Source organism: Sardina pilchardus, chromosome 20 (assembly GCF_963854185.1).
Source record: "Sardina pilchardus chromosome 20, fSarPil1.1, whole genome shotgun sequence".
Taxonomy (NCBI): domain Eukaryota; kingdom Metazoa; phylum Chordata; class Actinopteri; order Clupeiformes; family Clupeidae; genus Sardina; species Sardina pilchardus.
Window position 1 is genome coordinate 17,812,192 of NC_085013.1, and position 27,921 is coordinate 17,840,112.

The 27,921-nt window shown below is 40.7% G+C and overlaps 3 protein-coding genes across 7 annotated transcripts in view; all 3 read left to right on the forward strand.

Moving 5' to 3' along the window:
- Positions 1 to 7,430, forward strand: part of ktn1 (kinectin 1) — a 29,993-nt gene extending 22,563 nt beyond the window's left edge. For all 4 annotated transcript variants that reach the window (XM_062523638.1, XM_062523641.1, XM_062523640.1 and 1 more), the window contains 8 exons: positions 405 to 515; positions 1,477 to 1,569; positions 1,698 to 1,790; positions 2,201 to 2,284; positions 3,034 to 3,117; positions 3,388 to 3,477; positions 4,770 to 4,880; positions 6,110 to 7,430. In XM_062523638.1, the coding sequence (XP_062379622.1) occupies positions 405 to 515; positions 1,477 to 1,569; positions 1,698 to 1,790; positions 2,201 to 2,284; positions 3,034 to 3,117; positions 3,388 to 3,477; positions 4,770 to 4,880; positions 6,110 to 6,142 (699 nt within the window). In that variant the 3' untranslated portion in view covers positions 6,143 to 7,430. The remainder of the gene's footprint in view (positions 1 to 404; positions 516 to 1,476; positions 1,570 to 1,697; positions 1,791 to 2,200; positions 2,285 to 3,033; positions 3,118 to 3,387; positions 3,478 to 4,769; positions 4,881 to 6,109) is intronic.
- Positions 7,431 to 9,438: 2,008 nt separating this feature from the next.
- On the forward strand, positions 9,439 to 23,638 carry LOC134068110 (serine/threonine-protein kinase Nek9). 2 transcript variants are annotated; one of them, XM_062523642.1, is made up of 23 exons: positions 9,439 to 10,224; positions 10,894 to 11,071; positions 11,438 to 11,493; positions 11,600 to 11,670; positions 11,786 to 11,891; positions 12,344 to 12,475; positions 12,774 to 12,884; positions 13,057 to 13,121; positions 13,256 to 13,306; positions 13,791 to 13,983; positions 14,522 to 14,666; positions 15,682 to 15,882; positions 16,368 to 16,414; positions 16,847 to 17,008; positions 17,268 to 17,376; positions 17,514 to 17,675; positions 18,073 to 18,243; positions 19,050 to 19,109; positions 19,600 to 19,787; positions 19,916 to 20,071; positions 20,200 to 20,286; positions 21,225 to 21,278; positions 21,412 to 23,638. In XM_062523642.1, the coding sequence occupies exons 1-23, from the start codon at positions 10,042 to 10,044 to the stop codon at positions 21,550 to 21,552; spliced, it is 2,829 nt and encodes a 942-aa protein (XP_062379626.1). In that variant the 5' UTR covers positions 9,439 to 10,041; the 3' UTR covers positions 21,553 to 23,638. The 2 variants fall into 2 exon arrangements, with proteins under 2 accessions (XP_062379626.1, XP_062379627.1); XM_062523643.1 differs by lacking the exons at positions 9,439 to 10,224; positions 10,894 to 11,071; positions 11,438 to 11,493; positions 11,600 to 11,670 and having other exon boundaries at positions 11,783 to 11,891; positions 12,270 to 12,475.
- A 561-nt stretch (positions 23,639 to 24,199) lies between these two features.
- On the forward strand, positions 24,200 to 26,239 carry acyp1 (acylphosphatase 1, erythrocyte (common) type). The gene is made up of 2 exons (XM_062523644.1): positions 24,200 to 24,413; positions 25,892 to 26,239. Exons 1-2 carry the CDS (start codon positions 24,336 to 24,338, stop codon positions 26,105 to 26,107), a joined length of 294 nt encoding a protein of 97 aa, XP_062379628.1. The 5' UTR covers positions 24,200 to 24,335; the 3' UTR covers positions 26,108 to 26,239.
- The last annotated feature ends 1,682 nt before the right edge of the window (positions 26,240 to 27,921 follow it).

Here is a 27,921-nt window from a genome sequence, read left to right on the forward strand (position 1 = left end):
ACATGGCGCTTTTCTAAGCGTGTAAGAAGGATAATAACGGTACTGTATGGCGGAATAGCACCTGGGAGCACTTCGACTCGGCACAGTAATATCATCACTCTTGGATGTTCAGTTTCACTTTGGAGGGATTTCACTCTATAAGGGAAATTAAATTGAAATTAAAAATTGTTGGGGGGCGCTGTTGTGCAGCTGGTTACAGCTCCCGCACCATATTTGGGTTCATGTGCCCCCTCTCCATCTCTCCATCTCTCCATTGTCCTGTCTTTAAAGGCAAGGCAATAAAAAGGGGTTTCATGAGCTACAGGTGGAGGACACACAGTGCTACACAGAGCTGAGGAGTAGGCAGATCTTTGTGTAGCTGATGTGATTGGTCCTTTATGTTCTACCCTGTATGTTCTCTCCAGAACCATCAACAGTGGCTGCAGAACTTTGAGAGGGCAATGGCAGAGGTGGAGGCCGCTGAACCCAAGAACACAGCTGATGCTTCTGATGCTTTAGCTGCAGGGGACGCACAGGTGAGTCTTCTGTTTCCCCTCTACAAGGCCAGATGCACATTGTTGATGGACATACTGTAGATAGTTATTGTATTTGGCAGATGCTTTTGGTCCAAAGTGACCTCAAAAACATTTGAAAAGTATTATAAAGCAATAATTGTATTTTGTAAATGCTATGAAAGCTTAAGGGTGATTTTCAGATAATAATAATTCTAGATAAATCACTTGACACATAGTGGTAACCAAAAGTACGATTTGTTTATTTTTGATACTTTAAAGATGAGCAAGAGGTTTGAAAGGAACACCAGTAGGAATTGGTATTTGCTTATTGATTAGCACATTTTTTCAATGTACAGGGTTCCATGAAAGAACCACTGGACCGTCCTGCTCATTAGACAATGGCAGTGCTATGGTTGAGATCAGTGTTTAACCTGTGGGGTTCAAGTGTTTAACAGTGAAAATGAACTTTTGAGTTTTGCAAGAACAGCCCATTTCCACCACATTGGGGTTTCCACCATTTTATTTAAAGGGTTTAATGGCTTCCACAATCTGATGGATGTGTTTGTCCATCCAGTTCACTGGCCACATCTCTTTTCACACAGCATTTTCAGATCCAAAGCTTTCTGAAGTTCTGATACTGAGTTTTGAACGTTTTAATCCGCCCAGCTAATCAGCCATTGCCACAAAATGAAATATGAATCCTGGTCTCCATGTCCTAGACATAATGACATCAAGTTTCTGTGGCAGCTCTGGCTGATGGCATGATTGGCCCCCATCATTGCCGGTTGCAGCTGCATTTCTTTGTCATGTTGTTGTATATCAGAGAGTTTTTCTATTCTGCAGATTGTTTTTTTTTCTTTTTTTTTTTTCTAAAACAAAGATTGTCCACAGCTATTTTTTCTATGTCTATTCTGCAGATTTTTTTTTTTTTTTTTTTTCTAAAAAAAGATTATGCACAGCTAACATCTTAGTCTTTCTGTAGCATGCCATGTTGGAAAAGCTTAGAGAAGCAGACGAGGCCCAGAAGGTGTTGCAGAAAGACTGTGAGACTTACAAAAAAGTGTTGGCAGAGACGGTATGTTAATGCTCTATTGGGTCACAAAATATTACCAAATTCACAGCAAAGAAGAATCCTCTTTGGAGAATTGGGGTTTTTTTGTAATCCGTCTCAGAAAGTATTTGTTTGTCGTTATTTGTTAACAGGAGGGCATCCTCCAGAGACTGCAGAATAGTGTGGAGCAGGAAGAGTCTCGCTGGAGAATGAACCTGGAAATGACACAAACAGAGCTGAAAGAGGTGGGTGTGTAGGCTAGAAGCTTTGTTGTGGAACTGGAATGGAATTTATTTCAGTAGCCTGTTTTTTTAGAGTAAATCTTTGTACGCTACTGTTCAAAGGTTTGGGATCACAACATTAGAGAATTGGCAAGGTTATAAATAATTACCACTTGAAATTTGAAGTTTGATGTTTGAAGCTGTCAAGGAAAGATCTTCTGTTTGCAGCAGTGACAGCTTTGCGGACTTTTTGCATTCTAGTTTTCAGTATGTAAATGTAACCTGATGATATTTCAGTTGTGCTTTCTGAAGCACCTCTCAGCCTTTTCAAAAGGAATCATAACTTTATTATTATTCATTCTTCGGCGTTTGTTCTTTTACATCAGTAATAAATGTTTAAACCCACTAAAATAATAATGTCTGTCTCTGTTCAGCTGAGGAGAGAAAATGAGCATTTGGGGGAAGAACTTGAGCAAGCTGGGCGCGAGAGTTCCACCTATCAATCGGAAATCCAAGAGGTGAGGCTGTAGGAAAAATAACACGTCCTTTTGGCAAAGACCACAAATGATCTTTGCCCTTTGAGCATTTTGAATGGTCTCAACCTCTCTGTTCTGTTTTGTCGGTTTAAGAGTATAACAGAATCTTGCACAATCCTCGGATGTGGTGCTAGTAATGCAAACCTCCTGCTGCATTGTAACATTTTCAGTCTAGAGGTGCCAAATCATTTAATTGTTGCTAAAAATATGTCTTTCAATTGTCATAGTCATTACATGCCTAAACAACCTCAAGCCGAATTTGAAAGACAGTAGATTAGATTATTATCTTGACTATCACTAGACCAGTGTGGGGAGGCTGCACTGTGTTTACCGCACAAGAGGCATGATCAGTGGACATTATTCAAATGACTATGCATTTGGACGGCCCTTCAGCCAATCAGACCAACGATCTGAGTGCACCAGGTGGATAAGCCAGTTTGTGATTGGTTCCAGCAAACGTGGAAAGGAAGCAGGAGAGATACATTTCCAGTTGCTGGCAGATCAGGCTGGGTTTACTCGTCTAGTAGAGTAGATTAGATTCAATATTCAACATTGTCTGTGTGGAAACTTCCATCATAATGCTCTATACTAAGGAATAGTACTTAGGGGGTGATTTATATTGCTTTATATTGTTCGGCTGTCAAGGACTGTGCATTTAATGCTAATTTAAAACTGTGGTAATGAAGTTCTCATTTAATGTTTTGAATGACTCATCTGGGTTTCCATTACAGTTGAAGACTCAATTTGCCGAAGCCATTCGCAAGCTGGCGACAGAAGAAAGCGAACGACAAGAAGTCACTGGGGATATCTCTAAGGTGAGGAGGGCTCAATGAAGGCAGCACAGAGTGTATGATTCTTTTAGTCTCTCAGGATATCTGTAAGGTGAGGAGGAATTTATGAAGGCAGCACAGAGTGTATGATTCTTTTAGTCGCTGGGCATCTCTAAGGTGTGGAGGGCTGAATGAACGCAGCACTGGTTGATCGATTGTGTTTACTTCTTCACCTGTCTTTCTAGTCCTGGTAGCATGTGGCTTTGTCTGTCTTTCTAGTCCTGGTAGCATGTGGCTTTGTCTGTCTTCCTTCAGGCCCAGCAGTCACTGGAACACATCCAGGAGATCATCAAGGAGGCGGGGCAAGATAATCTGCTGGAGAATAGCAGCCTGACCACACCCACGGTGAGACGAACATAAGGAACAATGCAACATAAACATGGTGTACATTCACTTGTGATTCTATACTTTCAGCAGTACAATATGGTTCATTGGCATGCACATTATTGTATGTTTGTAACTCATAACATTTGAGTACTGTGAAAATGTATTTGTTTTATCTATTCTTTTCCTACAATGATATTCCAGTCATGCGGGCCATTACATTAGACAGGGGGGAAGCGATGACTATCTTAATATGCATGATGTAACCGGTTGACATTGACAACATTGTGTAACACCAAAATGAAAGCTCTTTAAAAAAAAAAAAAAAATTTAATCTAGTAGCTGAGTGTTTTAATCAACAGCATGTCCTCAACCATTTTGTCCAAAATCTCTAGTATTTCTGCACCTTTTTATAATTTCTTATCCATTGATTTGTGCTAGAAACAATAGAGAATTATTTGAAGACGGTGGTATAGACTTCAAGTTTCTCAATGAAAGACCACTACAAATTTGAATATGACCCGTCAACTCATGTATATGCTGTACAGCTGTATATGGCATATGGTATATGGTGATCAGTTCAGTCATAACCTCTGAGTAGGCCTGTACAGTACACTGACAACTTCCGTAAACCAATGCTCTGTGACCAATTTCACAAATTGAAATACGTGAGAAATAATATTGTAGTATCTTCATTTGCCGACACAATCATCTCCTCTGAGCGTGTGTGCCTTCCCAACTTGTGTTGATATTCCAGTCAATCTCTTTAGAAAGCCCTTAAGACAGAGTTGTTTCACCTTTTAATAGAAAAAGAATTTCACTCCAGCTGCACTTTGAGCAGGTCTTGTCTCGTGTAAAATAGCTGTAGATAGATAGATAGATAGATAGATACTTTATTGATCCCTTATAGGTTATCTGGCTTAGCTCATTCACTTCTCTCCTAATTTGCTCTCTAGCTTTCCTATTTTCTTTTATTAATGTAATGTGATGATGTGTTGACCTGCCAAGGGACTACAGATAAAAATGAGCTTTTTTCGCTAACTCTGTCACATTTACATTGTGAGTGTAAACAAAGAATGTCAATTGATGTGCAATGTGCATGGTCCCTTTTAAATAAACAAACAAATAAATAAATAAGGCAGTAGGCGTTCAGGCAGTAACATTGAGCCTCCTCTCTGTATTGTATTGGAGTGATGTTGATAGTTTGTTGCAGACACACACTTATTATTGCACTTCTTAACTGTAGGGGGCCCCAGAGAGCCAGTCTTCTCTTTAGTGCTGCTTTAACTGCTCCTTCTGCATGTGTTTGGCAGGAGGACACGGACTCCAAAGAGAAGATGTTGGCCGGCATGAAACAAACGGTTAAGGAGCTCCAGCTGCATCTGCAGTCGGTTAAGAAACAGCTCACTAAGGCCCAAGTAGGGGTAAGCAACGCAAAACATCTCTCACCCAGGCTCAGCCATTTTCAAGAACATTGTGTTACTCTGCCGTATACTTTTACATTTTGGCCATTTACTTATTATACCGGCCTTAGCGGACTACCACTCCATGTTGGCTGGTAGTTGTATGATGTTAGTGTAAGTTTTTTTCCCCCTCACTTAAGATAAAGCTCTTCAGAATGCTACAGAAAGTTCCTAACATTTGGATGTCTGATATTTCTTATACTGTATTTAACCAGTGCAAGAAAGTAGTGGCCGCCGTCAATGGCAACAGGTTTTATGCTTCTGATTCTCGTCTCTCCACCATTTCACTTGTCGCAGTGAAACTTCACGGACGGCTCTCGTTCCGAAGGGACTTCTTTTCCAATAATGACTGGCAGACATTACATTATCCCTCACGCATGTTTGAGAAACTAAGATCAGCTTTTAGGGGTTAATCAGCGGTTGGAGTGGATCTATAAATCCATCTGCCTTCCTTTTCTTTTCAGCAATCATTTTTCATATTTAAGATAAAATCATTTAAGACAAAATATGGCAGAGAAAAGAGAGACCTCTGTCTCCATCCCATGGACGTTTAGTCTGATCTCATTTGGATTATGGCATGAATTACACATGATTGTCAATCTGAAAAATGATTTTTCAAAAAAGAAAACCAAAAATTTTAAATTGAGTTTTCAGTATTCAATATTACCATATTCAGTTCAGTCTTTTTCAATACCACGTAATCATTACAAAACAACTACTTATCACAACTACAAATCACTCCTCAATGAGTCATCGGTGTCTCTGGATTTAATGCTCAACAGATAGAACCGTTCTCTACACGTTGGCCTCAGACGGCCCCTGTGGACTTTGTTCCGTTGAAAGTAATGGAGTTCTAGACTCTAAACATGACGCCGGTCAGACGGCACCAGGGGGCGTTGGCCTTTTCTCGATCTCATTCCAATGTCCCCGTCATCAATTTTACTACCGTCGCTTTTCCATCTGTATCTTTAATGGCGATCCAACATGTGTTTAGCATTAAGATTGAACAGGGCAGCCATAACCTAAAGGTCATAGAATTGGGCGCGTGTTGGAAAGGGTGATCCTTTAGTGCTTTCGTATAGAGCATGGAAATAGAAATGACATTGTTTTTCAGGTGATTATTGTGGTTTCATTTTGCATTGAACATTGAGTGTATAACCGCCATGTTTTTGTTTGTGTGTGTCTTGCAGGTAGCAGGGGACAAAGACTCAACTGGGGTGTAATTTAGAGACGGGAAGCGGAGCTGTAGACGAGCCCTGAGCAACATCTACTCTCTCTACATCTCCTGTCATTGAAACTTGGATAAGACCCACTCCCCCTCTCCACGGTCTCCGCCTTTGCTGTCACTCTCATGTTTGGTTTGTTTATAGTGCAGCCAGACGCACTTCAACACATGTAAAAGCATTTGGATGTTAGCGGTCCCTTTTTCCTTTCAAGAGATACCATGCCCTGGGTTTATGGCTTCATAAACGTGGGTCTATGGACTGGCTCAGAAAAGATGTACTCACACTGGATTACAAACTACACACTCCAGATTTCTTTCTTTTCTCATGCACTTTCTTTCCTTGGGTCATGTGGTTGCAGAACAGATACCCTCATTCTATTTAACTCTGTTTCACACACACACACACACACACACACACACACACACACACACACACACACACGTATACACACACACACACACACACACGTACACACACACACACACACACACACACACACACACACACACACACACACACACAGACACCCTTCAGCTGCTAGCTGAAGCAGAGGGCACTGATCGTCACCGTATATGAATTAACAGATCTGTCCTATTCCTTGGAGTTCCTACTCATCCAGTTGTGTAACTTGTCCACAGTAGACCGTGAAAAAGCAGACATCCAGGTGACACAATCTACCTGTGCCTGCAGTTGTGGCTGTTTTTAATTTACCTCCACAAAAGTCGCATTAGGAATCCACCCCTAAAATAATTGACTGGTAGGGATCTCTTTGGAATTGTACTGACATGTTCATACATTCACTCAGAGTTGTAATTTTTTTTTAGTTGTTGATTATAGAGCCAAGGAGATTACCAGAATGTTTTTTAAAGCATTTATTTTAGTTTAAACTATTTTAAAACAGTAATATAATAAAGTGTCACATTCACCAGGCTTGAGAGGACTCCTGAGTCCTTTCAGCGATGGTGTATCATCCATTGTCCTTCAGATGTCATTCAGTAATCCTTATGTGGGGAAATACATTGTCAATTGCGTATGGTTGTTTTTGTTGGTGATGTATTGCAGCTTAAATGATTGGGGAGTCAGATGGGGAAAGGACTAGATTTCTCTGTGTAAATCGACTTGAATTGATCTAACAAGATGAGAGAGCGCGAGAGAGAATTGTCAGTCTGTAACGCAACACTTGCTTCACTGTTACTAATTTCATTAACACTCAAGGTTTTTTTTTTTTTTTTGTAAAACAGGTGACCGTTATTAAAAGGGATGCTTGATAATATATATAATTATATATACCTGTTGTCCACTGGTTATTGCCTATACAATACACCTCAGTATCTCAAGTTCATTCATTGATTCGAGAACCATTTGCATTAATTCTGTATCTTTAGCCACAAGGTTTTAATCGATTAATGTGCTCACACAGCACATCATATGATTGTTCTTCACAAATGCAACAACCCCAACCTATTCTAATGCACGGGTCTTTTTAAGTTCTAGTCCTTGATGTTGGTCATAAAATCTGAGTAAGACAATCAGAGGCTCAAAATCACAAAAGTCCCTCGAGTTTCGTCCATCTCCTAAATGAGCAGGTCAAGAACTCAAGTGAGAAAATCCATGCCGGGGATCAGATTAGGTTGCTAATATAGTGGTGTACCCTTGGGGTGGAGGGCTGCTGGCCAAAACTAAATGCTCAAGTCCATTTAGGACAGTTTTTAGGACCATTAAATTGAAATGTTTTGCATATTTGTGCATAGTTAATATTCTAAAAAAAGGTAGACTCAATTTACTGTTTTAAGGAGGAGAAATATATGGTGTATTTGAAGCAATCAAAAATGTTTAACAAAAAAGGCATATGGAGCAATTCTTTGTCTTGGAAAGTTATTTACATCAATATGAATTAATATAGAACACAACATGCCCCTGTGGGACAAACTGACATTTTTCAGAACAATCTCTTTTTTCCAGGAATGGAGAGCTATTTAAATGGAAAGCATAGCCATTTTTTTTTTATGCAACTCAACGTGTTTCCATAAATTTAAAGTTCAACACATATTGAGGAATAGTGAAATCATATTCAAAGAACTGACTAGATCTGTGCTTATAGAAGCTCAATAGCGCCCCTATCGCCCCATCTAAAACAATGTTAAACTGTGGCCAGATAGTGAACTGCAACCTGTCTTTGAGTTGGTAGAATGTGACAGAATGCAGACCAAAATTGGGCAGCCTTTGTCAAAAGCAGCAACTTTTTTCTTTTAAAAGGGCCATTTTTTGGGCCAGAAATAAAAATCTCTATGTTATCAGAACCATTTAGAAATCAGTTTAAACATCTCCATCTTTATGAGCCTCAGGTATATCATACTCGCCATATGCATGCTGCACTGTACAGTAGGCTATACTATTTTCACTAACTGTTAATGTGGTGGGGCACCTTGAAGCTTAATGACCTGTATGAAATCGTTTATAAATACTTTATAACTTCCGTGTCCAGAGCCACTGGAGAGGAGCTAAAGGGCCACAGGGTGCCTACCCCTCTCCTGAGCTATTAGTGCAGGGCTGTCAATCACAAGGCCCGGGGGCCAGATCAGGCCTGCCAGCATGTCTTGGGTAGGGAGGGAAAATTAGAAAGAAAAAAGGATGTTCACATCCAGTGTTCTTCAATGATGTGTAATAGGCAATATCTCTATGATTTGATAAATTGATTAAGCCCACTACTACAAACCATTAAAAAAAACTGTAATGGATGATATTTCCAGAGAAGGAGCAGTTTAAACTGACAGCAGTACATTATTCTTACTAAATGCTCATATAATATCATCAAATAACATGCTGAAAATTATCATGACTGTGGACAGCCCCCATCAGATCTCATTACAACTAATCTGAGATTGACACCAAGGGTCAAGTCAACATGATTAACATGATCATAGTATAAATATGTATATTGACAAGTCTGGGAAGGCTATCATTACATTTAAAAATAAAAAATAAAAAAAACCCATCAGATCATTTGACAGATGTGATCATGTATCATCCAATATGATAATATGACAGGAGCCCATGAGTGCAATCTTAGATTGAGAGGTCACAATTCAAATGCAAAGTTTTTATTGAGTTCATGAAAGTTTTACTGTCGCCCTAAACAGTACATTTAACTAGGTCGAAATGTACAAAGGGCATGCATTTGTGCAACAGTGAAATCATATGGGTCTCCTGATTCAAGCCATTCTGTCCGGCCGCTTCTCATCTGATCCACTTCCGCGTCTCGGTTTCATTCCCCTCTGAAACTGTTTCCGGGTCCTGAATAATTTTAGGTTAGAGTAGAAAGTTGTTCGTGTTGGGAGTTCAGAACATCTCTTTACAGTCATGGAAAACTAGACGGATACTGTATTCACCAATTACAAAGCAGGAGTGCTTTAGCCTATTACTGTAGTCTTAATGTGACATACGTTTGCCGACGAATACCTTTATTTCAGAAGGCGATGTCTGTCAGGCTAAATAGCTAAGAAGTTTTAGCTGTCTTAACAGCAGCTTGCCAACTTTTGTTTGGGTGAGACGTGACTTGATCAACATCTAAAGTAAACCACGCTCGGTGCTGTGGATTACAACGTTATCTCTACCGCTTGCTTCTTTATCGTAGGCTAACGTGACTTAGAATTTGCGTATTATCATCAACTTACATTTGGTGTTATTGTCCTGACATTTGCCCTGGACGTTATTCAACGTTGTCAACATGTTTATCACTTAGCTGCAAGTACTTGCATCTTATGTACCTGGAAGAGCGTTCATTTGAAAACACCATAGCGCTAAAGGGGACAATCTACGTTTTTGCTCTTTTTTGTAATCGATTTTCACGTTTGTCCTCAGTCGACGATTGAGTGTGGACTTGCTGTCAATGAAAAATGTCACTCGGGTGCGAGAGACACTACGGGTCCCTAGCTTCTGATACTAGCAATGACTCAGTGGTTAGTGGGAGATCGGCTAGTGGAGTATTGAGTGGAGAGGAGGAGAAATTACATTACATCCCCATCAGGATCTTGGGAAAGGGAGCGTTCGGTGAAGCGACACTGTACAGGCGAACTGAGGTGAGTTATCTTGGATATTAATGTGCAAGTGTGAAACTGAAGGTGCGACAGTAACATTTACAGTAGTGTTTTTAACTTTATTTATTTAAACATGGGGAACAATCAACCATTCAATTTATCGCAAACATTCAAATTCAAAGTCATCATAATGGTATGTTTCACTGGGTTGGAGGAGGTGAACATGTCTCTTGTCTTTAAAAACTAAGGAAAGTTGAAACGTAGACTATTTTCTTCTGGCCTGTACCCTAGACTCGATATTGACGAATTAATTGTTCAAGTTCAGTCAATATGAATATTTCCAGATATGAAAAAAAGTATATTTGTCCACTCTTGACCCAGCATCTTAAAATGCACGAAATGGAACTTACATTGAATGTAGTATGTTATGTTTTTTGCAAGAGTTTTGCTGGTCTAGCTGATCAACCATCATAGGGTGGTCAGACAAGCTGGTCAACCAGCAAACCACCTTAAGCTGGTCAGGCTGATTGTTGGAGAAATGTGCCATGCCATGGATATAACAATTGCTACTTGTCTGGGTTGCAAGCATCTCCAAAGGGAATACCTTATTTTGTCAGATTTGTTCATTTGACGTGTATAAACAATAATCATATCCTCAGATTTCACATATATGGCTCCCTCACTAGCGAACTGCCTGTAATCTCTTTGTAGGATAACTCTCTGGTAGTATGGAAGGAAGTAGAGCTCAGCTGCCTCTCGGACAAGAAGCGCCAGGATGTGATGAACGAGATCAGCATCCTCTCCATCCTGCAGCATCACAACATCATCGCTTATTTCAATCACTTCATGGACAAGAACACGCTGCTTATTGAGCTGGAGTACTGTAATGGTAGGAACCCCTGCTAGACCACACACACACACACACACACACACACACAAACACACACACACACACACACACACACACACACACACACACACACACACACACACACACACACACATATCTAACTGAATTTTTCTTTAGTGTTGTAAGCCAATCTTGTAGTAAAATGTAATGGGGCATTTAACTTGAACTTCCCCAAATGTTCCGTTCAGCATTAGGTTGACAAATTATGCAGGGTTTGGAGGATGTACAGTTTATTTGGAAATGTTGGGAAAAGATTTTTCTGTCAACAAGAGGAGCTCACTTGTGATCATTGTGAACTAAATTAAGCCAGTCCAAGCTTACATTAATTGTTTGTTTTTTGTGCAGGAGGAAATCTGTATGACAAAATCATTCAGCAGAGGGGACAGCTTTTCACTGAGGAGGTATAGCACACATATCAGGCTGTTTTGCCATGTTGTTGATTATGTTTGTACTGTATGTATATACATGTATGGCTATAATGGATTTTCATGTTTTATTTCTTTTCAGGTTGTCATCTGGTATCTGTACCAGATTGCCTCAGCAGTTTCACACATACATAAAGCTGGCATCCTGCACAGGTAAAGCATTTCAGGTTCGCCAAAGCTCAACTCATCAGACAGTTTTGTATGTTGTGACTGTATGCGTCTGTATTCCATAAGGAAATCCCTGATATTCTCCATTTTGTTCCTGCAGAGATATAAAAACATTAAATATCTTCCTCACCAAGACAAACCTTATTAAGTTGGGCGATTATGGATTGGCTAAGAAATTAGACAATGAGTTTTCCATGGCTGAAACAGTAGGTGTTTTATAATGTTTAAAAAACTATTTTACAATGTTATGATATTTGAGTGAACAATAACGCATTTTATTCATGAGTATTTTAACAACGACACATTTTTTAATGTTTACTCTAGCTTCAAGGAGTTTAATTAAAATGTTATGTAAGCCATTTAGTTATTAGTTTAGTTATTTCTATTCATAGACTACTGCATTATAAACTGAAACATTGTCAGTAAATTGTGCAGTTAAAGACTTCATCATACTCTGTACAGATTTTCTGCTGGTGGGGAGACCTATAGGTTAAAGTGTTTATGACAAACATTCTGTATGTGGTACTACTTAATTTGTAAACTGATATTGACCTCTAAATAAGTGCATGTCCTTGTGTGTGTAGGGACACCATACTACATGTCTCCTGTATGTAGTACATAGACAGCTATTGGCCTCTAAATAAGTGCGTGTCTTCAGTGTGTAGGGACGCCATACTACATGTCTCCCGAGCTGTGCCAAGGAGTAAAGTACAACTTCAAGTCTGATATCTGGGCCATGGGCTGTGTGCTCTATGAGTTGCTAACCCTCACCAGAACCTTTGATGCTACGGTAGGACATCATTCAGATGGTTTAATTATTTTCATTTTCATTTCATTTTTATTCATTATTTTTATTTTGTTTTTAGTACAGCACTTTGGTCAACTGTTGTTTTTTAAAATGTGTAATACAAATAAATTGACATTTACATTGACATTTTGAAGATTGTTACGTCTAATCACCACAGACATTATTCCAGTCATTCAGTTACCGTATGTTGTAAAATAACTTAATGTATGCAGTACACTTCCTATGGAAGTGATGGACGTGATCTATTTGGAGTCACTGTTGAGTATTCATCTCTCCTCAGAACCCACTCAACCTGTGTGTGAAGATCGTCCAGGGCAACTGGACCATGGAGGTCAGATCGGACGTGTACTCCTCCGATCTCCTTCAGCTGGTCTACAAATGTCTCGATCAGGTCAGGACTTACTCAGGGTTACAGAGAATACACACAGATACACGCTCACGCACACACACACACACATGCAATGCTATGAAAGATCAATTGAATTTGTATCCTTAAGGGCACCATACTTCATGTTGCAGCCACTGTTATATCTAACCCATAATGTTTCCATTTTGTACAACAGGATCCAGAAAAGAGGCCCACTGCTAACCAGATTATGGATGAACCCATCATCTCGTGCGTCAGGCAGTGAGTGACTGAAAGAGGAGGGTGGGGAGATGACAGATTAATGTCACTTAAGAGAGGAACATGCTTTAACTGTGAGTGTACTTGCAATTAATTGATCATATGCCATGTGTGCTTTTGTGTGTGTTCATTCACAGGAGTTTGGAGGAAAGAGTAGCAGCACTTAACTCTGCTATAAAGAAGCCCAAGTAAGTCCCCTTGCTTTATCATCATTGCATATTGACAAGGTATTCATTACTTGTCTCGTTCAAAGTATATGTTCAGTATATTCAGTATATGTTCAAACAGTAAACATGGCAGAAACCTGTTTAAACTATTTTGATTTTTTATTATTTATTAATTAAAAGCAGCGCTATCCATTGCTTTATTCAAAAAGTATTGGGTTAATTCTCAAACCTTAGCAGCTAACCATAAAACATGCGTAAATACCGTAATTTCCTGACCATTAGCCGTGGCTTATATATTGATTTTGCTACATTTCTTCAGCTATGAGGTTAACACACAGGGACAGTTAACATGGTATTAATGTGGTTTTGTTTCTTTTGGCTTGCATAAAACACTGTGAGAGGATATCTCACATCTCTGCATGCTCCATCAAAAAATGAGTTTGTGTGCCTTGTGTGTTTGTGTCCCTCATAATATTTCCTCTTCTGTGTGAACTGTGTGTTCTAGGCTGAGCACAGTGACGGAAAGCCCTGTTGCTGTGGTTACCACACGCTCCAGGGAAGTGTACTTCTGGGGTGGAGGCAAGTTCACCCCCCAAAAGCTGGACACGTTCAAGGGCGGCAGCAGTGCACAGCATGTCTGTGCTGGGGAGACACACTTTGCTGTGGTTACCGTTGAGAAGGAGTTATACACTTGGGCGGTGAGCAGACAAACTGACACATGTTTGATTGACTAAGAAATTCCTGACATACAGGTATTCATTTCGTGAAATTCAGAATTGAAAGTTTATGGCTGGCTCCAAACCAAAAGTGAGATTTGGTGTAATGATACAATGTAGAGCATAGTGTTGATCCATTATATGTTGTGTTGGCATCTTGTTTAGTGCCTTACTGTTTTTATTCTTATATTCTTATACTTTTGGCAGATGCTTTTATCCAAAGCGACTTGCAAATGTCAATTATTGAGAGCCAGTCTCCCCAGAGTGCCTAAGGGCCTAAGAGCACAACGGTGGCAGCCGGAACTTGAACCCACAACTTGTCTGGCTACTGCATGCTAGCCCACTAGCCACTATGCTACCAGGCTAATATTTTGCTCCCCTAGGAGCTAAATATTTGAGTTCTTACTGTACATAAATCTTTTGATTTATTTTTTTTGTCATGAGATAGGAAAGCCTGTTCCAATCTCTGGATTGATGTGGTCTTTGTTGTGTTTCTGTCTGTGCCTGTGTCTACGAACAGAGTGTGCAGAGTGGGGCGAAGATGGTGGGTCAGTTAGGTCACGGAGACCAGGCGTCGTATCGGCAGCCGCGCCGCGTGGAGCGCCTGCAGGGGAAGGCCATCCGCCAGGTGTCCTGTGGGGCGGACTTCACTGCCTGCATCACCGGTGAGTCAAGTCGGGCGTGGAGAATCAGGCCCGCACAGAAATGACTAAGGGTGCCTCTCGACATCTCTCCTCGATCCTCAAGAGGCGTTCCCACTGATCTATAACTGGACACTGGATAGACTATCCCATTGTTGCCGCCCCATCATTCTTTATCTAAATCAGTGAGGATGAGGATCGAGGAGGGAATGGAGGGTGTATAAAAGACCAAATGAGAGGCACCCTATTACTATAGTATCATCATGGGATTGGTGATAGTACAGTCATATCCTGTGTATTGTGTATACGCCACAGGACAGTGCTTTATGCTAGTTAAAAAAAACTAAACCATATTACTACCATATCACATTACAGTAACTAACTGTTCCAGTGTATCAACCTTACTGTGCGGTTGAGTGCAGATGAGGAGCAGCTGTACCTGTTTGGGTCGGACCAAAGCCATCGATATCTCAAAATTGCGTCAGCCGTTGACTTCGCTGTTAGAGCCAGATTAGAGCAGTCACGTGGTTAGTGGTAGTCTCAGTAGTTCCTTTGGTCCCTGGTTTACTACGGTACTGACAGCAGCGATCGCATTAATATATACGGTAAATACTCAATGAAAATTACTATAAACTGCATTGCCACATACATATATTACTCACTGAAAATGCATTATTATGCACACGACCATAAGTCATGTAGAAAAGTCTTATGATAACACCTGAGATATTCATAACACCTGAGATATTCATTCATTTCCCCGTTGAGAGGAACTATTGAACGACCATGACATACCGGATGTGCCGCCATTTTTTGGACACGGGAGTGAATGGTTGTGTCGCAACTTTGATATATCGATGGCTTTGGGTCGGACTACTACAGCTGCATGGGCGTGGGGAGCGTACTAGTAGAAAGGTGACGTTACTGTGCGTCTGAGTGCAGACGAGGAGCAGCTGTACCTGTTTGGGTCGGACTACTACGGCTGTGGAGAGCGTAGTAGTGTAAAGGTGACGTTGTGTTCCTGTGCGGTTGAGTGCAGATGAGGAGCAGCTGTACCTGTTTGGGTCGGACTACTACGGCTGCATCGGCGTGGAGAGCGAGCTGGGCGTGGAGGTGCTGGAGCCGGTGCTGCTGGAGTTCTTCACGGAGCGGCCCGTGCAGCAGGTGTCCTGCGGGGACAACCACGTGGTGGTGCTGACCCACAGCCGAGAGGTGTTCTCCTGGGGCTGCGGAGAGTACGGTGGGCACCGCCCCGGCTTTCACTCCTCTACGACTGCTCTATATCACTTCATTTATTTATTTATTTATTTGTTTTCTTTATCTGCTCTATATCACTTCATTTATTTATTTGTTTTCTTTATCTGCTCTATATCACTTCATTTATTTATTTATTTGTTTGTTTTCTTTATCTGCTCTATATCACTTCATTTATTTATTTGTTTTCTTTATCTGCTCTATATCACTTCATTTATTGATTTATTTGTTTGTTTTCTTTATCTGCTCTATATCACTTCATTTATTTATTTGTTTTCTTTATCTGCTCTATATCACTTTCATTTATTGATTTGTTTATTTGTTTTCTTTATCTGCTCAATATCACTTTATTTATTTATTTGTTTGTTTTATCTGCTCTATATCACTTCATTTATTTATTTGGAGAACTATTTTTTTCGTGTATGATTGATGGTTTTTTTTATTTTGTTTTTATGATCTCTTCTGCTATAGGGCGGCTTGGCCTGGACTGTGAAGATGACTTTTCCTCCCCAATGCAAGTGAGTGGGATCGAGCGATATTGGTGCACACAGTGGTCTCCTTTAAGAGGCCTCAGGGTCCGATTTACTGTACTAACCATGGAGGTATTATAAGAACTGGAGAAAGTGAACAAGTCCCGCCCCTATTCATTTCAATGGTCCGATGTACTGTACTAACATATCAGCGACCTCTCGTCTACACCTTTAAGAGGCCTCAGGGTCCTACAGTATGTACTAACATATCAGTGACATCGCGTCTAAGAGGCCTCAGGGTCCGATGTGCTAACATTTCAGCGACCTCTCGTCTACACCTTTAAGAGGCCTCAGGGTCCTACAGTATGTACTGTACTAACATGTCAGTGACCTCTTGTCTACACCTGTAAGAGGCCTCAGGGTCCTACAGTATGTGCTACCGTGTCAGTGACCTCTCATCTACACCTGTGTCCTTTGCAGGTGGAGCTCCCTAAGAGTGCTACCATTGAGACTGTGTGTTGTGGTAGTGATGGGACATTCTTCGTCACTGAGTCTGGGAAGGTTTTGGCCTGTGGAAACAACGAGTTCAACAAGCTGGGCCTGAACCAGGGCATCACTGGGCTGAAGCACAAACCCTGGGAGGTGTGATATGTTTATATTGTCTGAGTGGAGTTACTGTAACTGTATTTATAATGCAATGTTACTGGTTACCAGAGCTCTATGTGTGGCAAATAGGTCTTCCTGCTATTTTTGATATGAATTGAGATGAAATAATAATATCTTTTTAAACAATAAGTTGAATTTGGTTGCCTTTTTTACTTCCTCACTGCTTCTTTCCTTATTCAAAACTTCCTTATTGTGATCCCAAATAATTCCCCTGTCTCTTCCCACATATCATTAGGGATACCAAGGAGTCCCATATACGATCACACCCACCCTTGTGAAGCAGCTAGCTCGCTTCAAGATCCATATAATTTCTCCTGGAAAGACCCATACTGCAGCCATAGATGGTACTGTTCTCTTTAGTTTTAATCTCTGTTATTGTTCTTTTGAATTGCTTTGTTCCTTCAGGTAAATCCAGTCGGACATGCTTGACTGATCTTTTTGGTGTTGATGAATACTTCACATTGTGTATGCTTCTCTGTAGAGAGGGGTCATCTGATGACCTTTGGCTGCAACAAGTTCGGACAGCTTGGAGTGAAGGATTTCAAGAAGCACCAGGATGTCAAACTGCTCATGGGGGCTTTTGGGGGAAAGATTGTCACCAAGGTGTCGTGCGGAGATGGATTTACTGTTGCAGCAACTGAGGGTAGGTGCAAGACTTGAGTTTGAGAAAGACGCTATGAGAATAAAACATTATTGTTATTATTATTATTTATTTATTTATGTATTTATTAATTTATGTTTATTTGACAAGGACAATGCACAATATATAATTGAGCCAGATTTTAGCCACAAGGCTAATTTACATCTCTAGTCCCTGGACAGGAGTTGATGTTATATATAACATATATATACATATATTATATATAACATATAATATAATAATAATAATAATGATGATAATAATAATAATAAGACTAGATTCTTTGACTCTCTCTTGTTAAAGATTGAAGATGAGGGCAATTATTAGTGACGTGAGAGTGATCAAATCTCGACCGTTTCTTATGGTATAATCTCGTGCCATGTTGTCTTCCTTCCTGCAGACAATCAGATCTTTGCTTGGGGGAATGCTGGGAATGGCCGGCTCGGGATGCCTCCGCCGGACCGCGGCTTCGGCTCGGAGGTGTGTCCTGCTCTGCCCCGCCCCATCTTCGGCTCTCTCCATCACGTGCCCGACCTGTCCTGCCGCGGCTGGCACACCATCCTGATCATGGGTGAGAGAGTCTGGGCACACACACAGACGCACACACACGCACACACACTCACACACACACACACACACACAGACACACACACACACAGACACCACTCCACACCATACCTGCCGTGGCTGGCACACCATCCTGATCATGGGTGAGAGAATCTGGGCACACACACACACACGCGCACACACACACGCGCACACACACACACACACACACACACACACACACACACACACACACACACACACACACACACACACACACACACACACACACACACACACACACACACACACACACACACATACAGACACCACTCCATAGCACACCTGCCGTGGCTGGCTCACCATCCTGATCATGGGTGAGAGAATCTGGGCACACACACACACGCGCGCACACACACACACACACACACACACACACACACACACACACACACACACACACACACACACACACACACACACACACACACACACACACCACTCCATAGCACACCTGCCGTGGCTGGCTCACCATCCTGATCATGGGTGAGAGAATCTGGACCATGTGACTAAGCGCCACATTCAGACACACTCATCCTGCTTACATTAGCTTAGACCTTCATGTCTACACAGGAGCATGTCTTCTCCCACAGTGATAATGTTGTGACTTTTTAGTGTGGCTACCAGGCAGGAAGGATGACTTTTGACTACTTTAAATACAGTATATTGTGTAGGTATTTGTCATGTAATATACAGTATATGTGTGTGTGTGTGTGTGTGTGCATGCACTTGTGCGTACAGTAAGTAATATATTGTACTTCGTTTTTCCAGAAAAGGTCCTCAATTCCAAAACCATCAGGTCCAACAGCAGTGGAGTTTCTATCGGCAGTGGTGAGACACTTTTGAAACAGATTGTGTATAATACTGTAGATGTCCTTTCCCAAAAACAACACAGGAATGTGGGAGCATTGAAGTACGTCACCACACACACCAACATGCTAAATTGTTGGAAGATGTTTAATCAATCGAGGGCTGAGAACCAAAGGGGCGTAAGTGACATTTCACCAACTTTACAGGAGAGCCAAAACAAATCTAACTGCTTCCATACTGTATGTTCACAGTAAAATACCTTTGGTTTTTGTTCAATAACTATATATTTATAAATATTTTACTTCTATAATTTTGTCAGCTAAGAGAGCTCATCAAGAGCTTTCAGGTGATATATGTAACTCAATTTTGACCAAAATGTCACTTACTTTTGGTCCTCAGCCCTCGCAGTGTTGTGTGACAGATTAAAGTTTGTGTAAGCAGTTCAATGACCACCACTCTGTCACCAGAAATATGTTGATTTTTAAATGTAGTTTGTCCATTTCCTGTCCAGGTGTGAGTCACGCGTCCACTGCCTCGGTGGACCTGGATGTGGACCAGCGTTCAGCAGACACAGAGCTGCGAGAGGGCGCCTTGGGGGGGACCGTGGAGGCGGACATGGAGGAGAGGTACCTGGACACCTCCATGATGTCCATGGCCAGCCAAACAGGCAATAGCTCCTGTCCCTTCTGGCTGCGGCAGGTATCAGATTCCCTAAAGATCCAAATGGTGTTGCCATTTTTATTGAGGACAAAATAGTCCTAATAGTGTTCCAAAATGGCTGCTTGCGTCTGTGTATATTCATAGTACTTTACTTTCTTGCAATGCAGGAACTAAAGGACGCAGAGTTCATCCCAATGCCGGAGAGCTCCAGCTCCGTCTCCAACCCTCTGGCTGCCTCGTACTCTGAGAGCGCGCACCCAACGCTTCCTTACGACGAGCTGCAGGAGCTGAAGGCTGCAGCCGCTGCAGTGAAAGGATGCTCGGTAACGCACAGAAAAAAAGATCATTAAATGTCTTCTTATTTAGCATTTATTTTCATCATCATTTTATTCTCCCTTGCTTTGTTTGTTGTTGTTGTTGTTTGTTTTTGAACGATGTCGTTGCTCAACAGACAGACTCATTGGGGTGCGAGAAGGCTTTTGGAGTGGAGGCAGGTCTCAGAATGTCCTGCTGCCAAGCCAGCAGTGACCTTGCAGAGGTCAGTCAAGGTCACCAAGTAAAGCGCTCCTTGGGGGTTTATGTGGGGGTCAAGTCCAGCAATGTCAACCTGCTGTTTAGCATCATCTCTGCTGCAGTTAAAGGACTGCAAACTGGGCAGACTTTAAAAGCACTAGCTATAAGGTTGATTGACTGCTTAGCCGCCTTGTGTTGCCTTTGCACGGTGAAAAGAACTGCACACACAGCAAGGACTGCCCACCGCCAAGCACATTCCACTGCTAGTTCAATGTGCAGATGTGCAAAACGTAAACAAAGCAGTGCTAGCTAGCATTGTCACACTACTCTTGCTCACCAAAGACAGCGAGTAAGCTACTTCACGCTACTCTTGCTCACCAAAGAGTGAGTAATCTACTTCTAATAAAAAAATGACGAATAAAGGCCCCAGCCGTGGCGCGGCTGGCTGGGGCACCTGCACCGTACACCGGTGACCCGGGTTCGATTCCCGCCTCGTGGTCCTTTCCGGATCCCACCCCAGCTCTCTCTCCCACTCGCTTCCTGTCATTCTCTCTACTGTCCTGTCCAAATAAAGGCATATAAAGCCCAAAAACATAATCTTTAAAAAAAAAAAAAAAATTACGAATAAAGATAAGAATAAAAAAAAGTTGCTAATCACTTTCGTTTTCTTTAAACATTATCTTTCCAATGACTAATTTTACCACAAGCCAATGCAGATAGGACATGCGCATGTGTGTAACCAATACACACCAATATTGACAATCCTGAAATATTCATCCCATTTTTGTTAAGCAGTGCTTTTGTTAAGTAGAAATGGCTGAATAACAGTTGCAAGGAAAAGACACACACACACACACACACACACACACACACACACACACACACACACTGACTCTGTAGCCAGACTACTATAGAAACGTGTTTGTTTCGTCAATAACATGCTGTCTCACTCTTCTTTAACAGCTGAAAGAAGTTGTTAACAGGCAAGACGCAATGATTCAGCTGTTACAGAAGCAGGTAAGGTCTTCCTCCATCAGTGGATTTATTGTTCAACTCGTTATTTCAACTGAATATTTTCATAAAAAATGATTGATGGATTTAATATGAATTTGAATCATCTGAGTTGATGCTCTCCCCTTTGACACTGCAGTTCAATGACCAGCTGAAAGAGAATGAAAAATTATGGAGAGCCATTCAAAATATGACAGTCAGCAATGCTGTTGATGAACGAACAAATCATCTGTCGAGTCCTCAGCCATGTGATGACGAAGAGGAGGAGGAGGAGGGATGAGCCTGCAGGGGAGCCCAACAGTGAGGAAAGTTCTGTTCTACCCTATTATGGGGGGATTTAGACTCTGGCCAATCAGCTCCCTCTGTGCCTTGGTTGGCAAAGGTCTCAGTAAGCGGTAGGGAAGGAGTGTTGCTTTTCCTCGTAGTTGTGACGGCGGAAAATGTCCACCACCTACCAGTAAGGTCTAGAATCTGATCGGATTTTTTTTTTTGGCCTTTTCATTTCATTCGGAGGGTTGTTTTCATTCCATTTCCACTATATATAGATAATATTGCTTGTATTTTTTTTTCCTTTCATGAAAATTTGCATCATTTGTGCAACACTTTCAGTGCATCTTCATAACAGCACAGCTGTTTGAATATACTTGCAGCAATACTGCTTATTGCTTATCTTAAGCGAACAATACAACTTTTGAAATTACAGTTTTAAAGGAATGCATTTGGAACTTCATCCTAATAGGTTGGGTGGTTCGTAGACTTCTTTGTTCTATGAAATATTGTTTTTTTCACCAGCCACAGTGTTACCCTCTTGTAAAATGTTGCCATAGTGACAGACTGTAACGGAGATGCTGCAGTTTTGTTGAAAAGATAAAAGAATAGTTTGCAGTAAAAAAAAAGGGGAAAAAAGAGCATTTTGGACACTTCGTTACACCTCAGATGTTTTAAGTGGTAATTCAATTTGAGTATCGTTGTCCACAACTTACATTCACCGTCCATCGTGTCATGATATACACAGTTATACGTCACATGCTGCAGTAACACATTATGACACTATGGGCTTGTTTTTGTTCACTCAGGTGTTAGTTTACCAAGTGGAAAATATGGGACATTGCAGAAATTACCCTTCATCGGAGTATAGGGGACTTTGGAGTCGGTTATTTACCAAATTAGTAACTGGTTATATAGTTACTGAATAAGATGTGGATAGGAATGCACCAAAGAATTAAGGATTATTGTCCTCAATAGCTTTTAATCTCTGTTGAAATGTAAAATGTGCCTTATTAAGATATTAAGTGATATTTATCTTACAGATGTCATGAGCATATTTGAATTGTAAAATTATGTATCTGGAGTTGACTATGCTGAAAAGGGCGTAAAGGTGTCAGATCGCGACTGTTTTAAAACCCGGTTCACCTTTTGATGGTGTAACGGTTGTCTAGACTGATTGTAAGCCTACGGGAGGGGTTTGCCAGCCACAGATTGTGTCCCAGTTTAAAATTATGTTTTCAAGTTGTTTGCATTTCACAGTGCAGCGACTAGATTTACTCACTTTTCACAGAACCAACTTACCGTAAGAGAGAGCAAGTACAGTATGTTTATTTTCGTTTATTTTTGTTTACTTTTGTTTACTTCCATGTGCCTTCTTTTTTTTCCAGTTTAATGATGTATTTTGTCACAGGTATGTTTGAATGCCTGGAGTAAGGCCCAGAGCAACTACTGATGTGGTAGACAGACTTGGCCACGCTATTTTACACAGTCAAAGACTCTGAATGTGGTATTGAGAGGGAGGCGTATTACAGTTTGTTGTATAATGTCTGTGTGCTAGACTCTAGACTGGCAAGTGGATGAATTATGGTTTTAGAATGACTTGTTACATGTACTTATTTTAACAGTGAAACCAAAGAAAGTTATGGATATTAATAAATAACACGTATACATACACATACGGTTTTGTGTGAAAATCATTTTCACACCACAGCTTTCACTAGAAACTACTTTCACTAGTAACAAAAAATAATGAGACACCGTGCAGTATTGAGATACAATAACACCAAAAACATATCAACTGGGTTAAGCGTCTATACAGTATAATCTTACAGGCGGGGAATCAATCACAGTTGAACCGTTTGTGCCACTGAGAGGCTCAAAATGCTCTTAAAAGTGCCTTGGTAACATAGAGACGATCCCAACTGAGATATCAACACCCCTGGTTACCTCACCTAGCAGGATAAAAAAAAAAACTGAGTTCTCCTTTCAAGCTTCATGTAATGTGCCAAACTATGTGATCCTCTGGCCAATGCAAATGAGACATTGTTTTATCATATGTTGTATGTTAACACACTAATAAAGGTTGGACCTCTCTAATGCTCCCATTATAATGGTCGATATTTTAATACATGTATGTGGTGTGTTGTCTTTCTAGAATTAAAATGCAACCTACGTAAGAATTTGCACTCATTTTAGAGAGTTGTTGTAGCCCATCATGGTTGCAGTTTTATCATTGAAAATGGATTTTATTCTGCCATGAATTAGCATATGTCTTCAGTCTTTCACAGAACCTGTAAAGGTTCCAGACCTGTTTGAAAGGCACAAACATAAGCCTAGGGCCTCTCTCTTTTTATCAGATTTTTTCAAATTGAAAAAAAATTGTGCATTTCATCTTACGTTGATTGAACAGTTTCTGTCAGAAAGTAATAAATTGTGCAAACATAGGCCTATTCTTGGATTGGTTTTCAATTTTTGTTTATTTAGAATTTAGAAACCCATTAAACAGCAAAGGCTATTCCAAATGTTATTCGACAGATTATTTTTAATTTCAATTCGACAGACTGGTTTGTTGTAATTCTCAACAACTCTGACAAGATCTGTACTACAACATTATAAGAGGACTTTTATGTGAAGGTAGTCCATGTTTGGCCGGAAGTTGAACTGATGTTGCTAAAATGAATGAAACGACGTAGAAGCAGCAGCCAGTGACTTTCACAGAGCTCAGAGCCACCGGTGAAACGCTAGGAGAAATTCTCATCAGAAGCTGGAGTAAAGTTAGGCTAGCTGACCTCAACTATGGCCACTGACCTTCTCTCGGTGGATTATGAAGTCTTCGGTAAAGTTCAAGGGGTATTTTTTCGAAAGCACACTCAGGTAGTGTATCTCATCCTGTTAATTGCTATGGTAACGTAAACCCCAGAAAGACCTTGATTTGTAATGTGTAGCATTAACTAAGCTAAAATATGTGACGACCGAGCCCTTATAGACATTCTCTGATGATAGGTTTGATGTCCTAGGGACAAATGTCACTCAAAGGAAAAGACGTCTGGCGATGGTGTCGCAGCCTGGTGTGTGTAGTTAGCAGTTGATGACATCGTGATGATGGCTGTGCACACACTCGTGTGGGATGTAAACAGTAACATTTGGTGTAAACACACACACACACACACACACACACACACACACACACACACACACACACACAGACACAAACACACACTCAGCATGTCAAACACATCTACACACACGCTCAGAAACGCTGCAACTCACCCGAACATTCTATTTTGGTCCATCATCAACACAACAAGCAAAGCTGCTTCACACCCTTTTACTGTCTATGTTCACACCATTTCACTGTGTCTTAGGCTAGCATATGCTAGTTTTCCCAAATAAATCCATTAATAAAGGTCATAGCTGTCCCACAAACGAAGTGTGCAGCTGTTTGTAAAATCAGAACTAAGCTTGGTATGCTAATTTCTTTGGAGTGTTAGAACCTGGGCTGATACACACTGGCTGTCCTCATATTACGCTATTTCTTCAACCCATGTTGTTGAATAATATCATAATATGAATGCAAACACACAAAAAATCACGTATCAAGTTGCCAGAATATTGTGAAAAACAACCAATGATGGGACCTGAATTCAGCTTGATATCACAATAAGTCTAAAGGAAAGAGTTTGAGGTGTGATGAAAGAAAGTAGGAAGTGCAATTATTTGGCCGCTTTTCAATTTTCTTTGATTTTTTTTTCATATCTATATAGGCATATGACTTATCTATTCAGTACCTTGGTTTAGAAAAGGATGCTTGTTTACACCTTGAATTAGGCTACAATAGTTGGGTGTAGTTATGCTTACGCTGCTCCAATAACCTTTAAAAAGGGAAAGACCATAAATTGAGGTCTGAACCAAACCTTGGATTTGGGATTTATTAACCCAGGAAGGATGAAGGCTGACAATGATTTCTGATTGCAGTGTCAAGTAGTAAATTCTTATGTTCACACACATGGTAAAAGCATTTTCCCTGTGAAAATGTCATTGTTAACATCATATCATGTGGAATAACTAGTGGGAAACTGGGGGAAGAGTTTGCAACAGCTGTCCAATTGTTGGCTTTGTCATTTTGTAGTTCAGTAACAGTCTATGTGGACTTTCATGTCCCACAATTTTAGTTATATGAGACATCAAATAACCAGAAATCCATAACCATGATGATTACTGTTTTGCTCATGGTAGGTGTTGCCACCTAAAAGATACCTAATCGATGAGTTAAAAGGGTTAAAAGCTTGTCTTAAAGACACCTCGTGTTGTTCTCCAAAAGCCAAAACATCCATTCCATCCATGTTTTTCAGAAAGAGGGGCAGCAGTTGGGCCTAGTTGGCTGGGTGCAGAACACGGAGGCAGGCACTGTTCAAGGGCAGCTTCAAGGACCAGCGGACAAGGTGAAGCAGATGCAGGAATGGCTGAAGACGACAGGAAGCCCTCGATCGCGAATCGACAAAGCTGAGTTCAAGAACGAGAAGAAGGTTGAAACTTTAGATCACAAAGACTTTAAAGTTATTCGTTAAAATGAATAGCCTTCATTACTATTATTATTTATTTTTGACATGAATTGGTGTGATTGGAATTGAGTTGTGTGAATGTTTTGCGGTGGCAATAAACCACTCTCTGGAGATGACTCTGAAGAGGATGAATCTACATTTCTGTGGCATGTCTTATCACTGGTCTATCTGGATCTACATTTCTGTGGCCATGTCTGATCACTGGTCCATCTGGATCTGGCTTTTAAATGTGATGTGGAAGGTAGAAGGGAACAGCTCTTGTAATGCCTAGTGAAAAAGGCAGCGTCCTCCACTTCTTACATTACATTACATTACATTTAGCAGACACGTTTTGTCCAAAGTGTTTTACAGTACACATGTCAACTATATTACAAGGGACTACTCTGTCTCAGAAGCAACTTGGGGTTAAGTGCCTCGCTCAAGGGCACAGCAGTGGAATACAGGATATTGAACTGACAACTTTCAGGCTACTACAAGCTAGCCCTGCTCCTCAACCACTACACTACCACCGCCTCACTACTTCACTGCACTACTTCTTGCACTGACCATCCTTACATTCCGCTAAAAGTCACCTCCATACCTAAAACTATTTATTATTATTTTTTGTCATTTTATTTGTAAGGGACCATGTACAGTTTTTAACATAAATGTTTGCATTTGATGCATTGTACCAGAGTTAGCCTTAGGCTAATTTACATCCATAGTCCCCCTGGCAGGGCACTATTACACATGTACAGCAGACAAACAAAGAAGACCATATACACAAGAACAAGACAAAACAAAGCAAACAAACAAAACAAAAAACTGACTGACAGAACACACATAATTCTGTTTGCCTTTTAAAACCCAGCACCAAAAAGTGTATAGTGTATGCTTCGTCAAATGTTAATGAGTGCAATGCTGTGTGGCACAGTGGTATTATTTGCTCCCTCTTCTCGAACACCTTAATCTTCAGTTTTTATCCAGTATGACTCATTGCTGACTTCATTTTCTTCCTAATGAAAGGGAAACTCCACATTTCTCAGTAGCCAATAAGGTCGTTTTTTCTCCAGAGTATAGAGCTTTACAGGAATGACATACAGCGCCCTCCACAATTATTGGCACCCCTGGTTAAGATGCGTTAAAAGCCTTCAAATAAATACAATATTTATTGTAGAAGCATACTCTCACACTGAAATTGTAGAAAAATGTAACCTTCAACTCAAGTGAATTTTAGGGTGGGAAAAAAAATCCCTGACTGAGAAATAATTATTCTTCATAAAATCACCTGTTCCACAATTATTGGCACCCCTAACAATTCCTAGGAAATAAATGTAGTTAAAGTATTTCTGTAATTTCTGTCATTTCTACAGTAGTTTACAAAGTCGATCAGAGTATGTAGGAACATCTAATTAGTAATTCTTAACATCCTGTTTCCCTGGGCTGTAAATATGACGTCACACAGAGGCCATTTCTCTTCAACATGAGACAGACAAAGACAAAGGAACACACTGTTCAAGTAAGGCAGATGTGTGTCGACCTTCACAAGTAAGGCAATGGCTACAAGAAAATAGCCACTCGCATACCTGCCCATATCTATGGTCAGAGGAATCGTTAAGAGGTTTAAAACAACTGGAACAGTGGTAAACAAGCCTGGAAGAGGACGCATGTTTATTTTGCCACCACGCACAGTGAGGAGGATGGTAAGAGAAATAAAAAAATCTCCAAAGCTCACTGTTACAGAATTCCATCAAATGGTTGCATCTTGGGGTCACAAAGTCTCCAAAACAACCATCATGCCCTATCTACATGCCAACAAGTTGTTTGGGAGGCATGCACGG

What these genes read in the sequence shown, in the direction of transcription:
- LOC134068110 (XM_062523642.1), top strand. Translation starts at nt 10,042, where the DNA reads ATGTCACTCGGGTGCGAGAGACACTACGGGTCCCTAGCTTCTGATACT. An exon ending in ACTTTTCCTCCCCAATGCAA is followed by an intron (nt 16,415 to 16,846) that starts GTGAGTGGGATC and finishes TGTCCTTTGCAG; the next exon opens with GTGGAGCTCCCTAAGAGTGC. An exon ending in CCAGCAGTGACCTTGCAGAG is followed by an intron (nt 20,287 to 21,224) that starts GTCAGTCAAGGT and finishes CTTCTTTAACAG; the next exon opens with CTGAAAGAAGTTGTTAACAG.
- acyp1 (XM_062523644.1), top strand. Translation starts at nt 24,336, where the DNA reads ATGGCCACTGACCTTCTCTCGGTGGATTATGAAGTCTTCGGTAAAGTT. An exon ending in TTTTTCGAAAGCACACTCAG is followed by an intron (nt 24,414 to 25,891) that starts GTAGTGTATCTC and finishes CATGTTTTTCAG; the next exon opens with AAAGAGGGGCAGCAGTTGGG.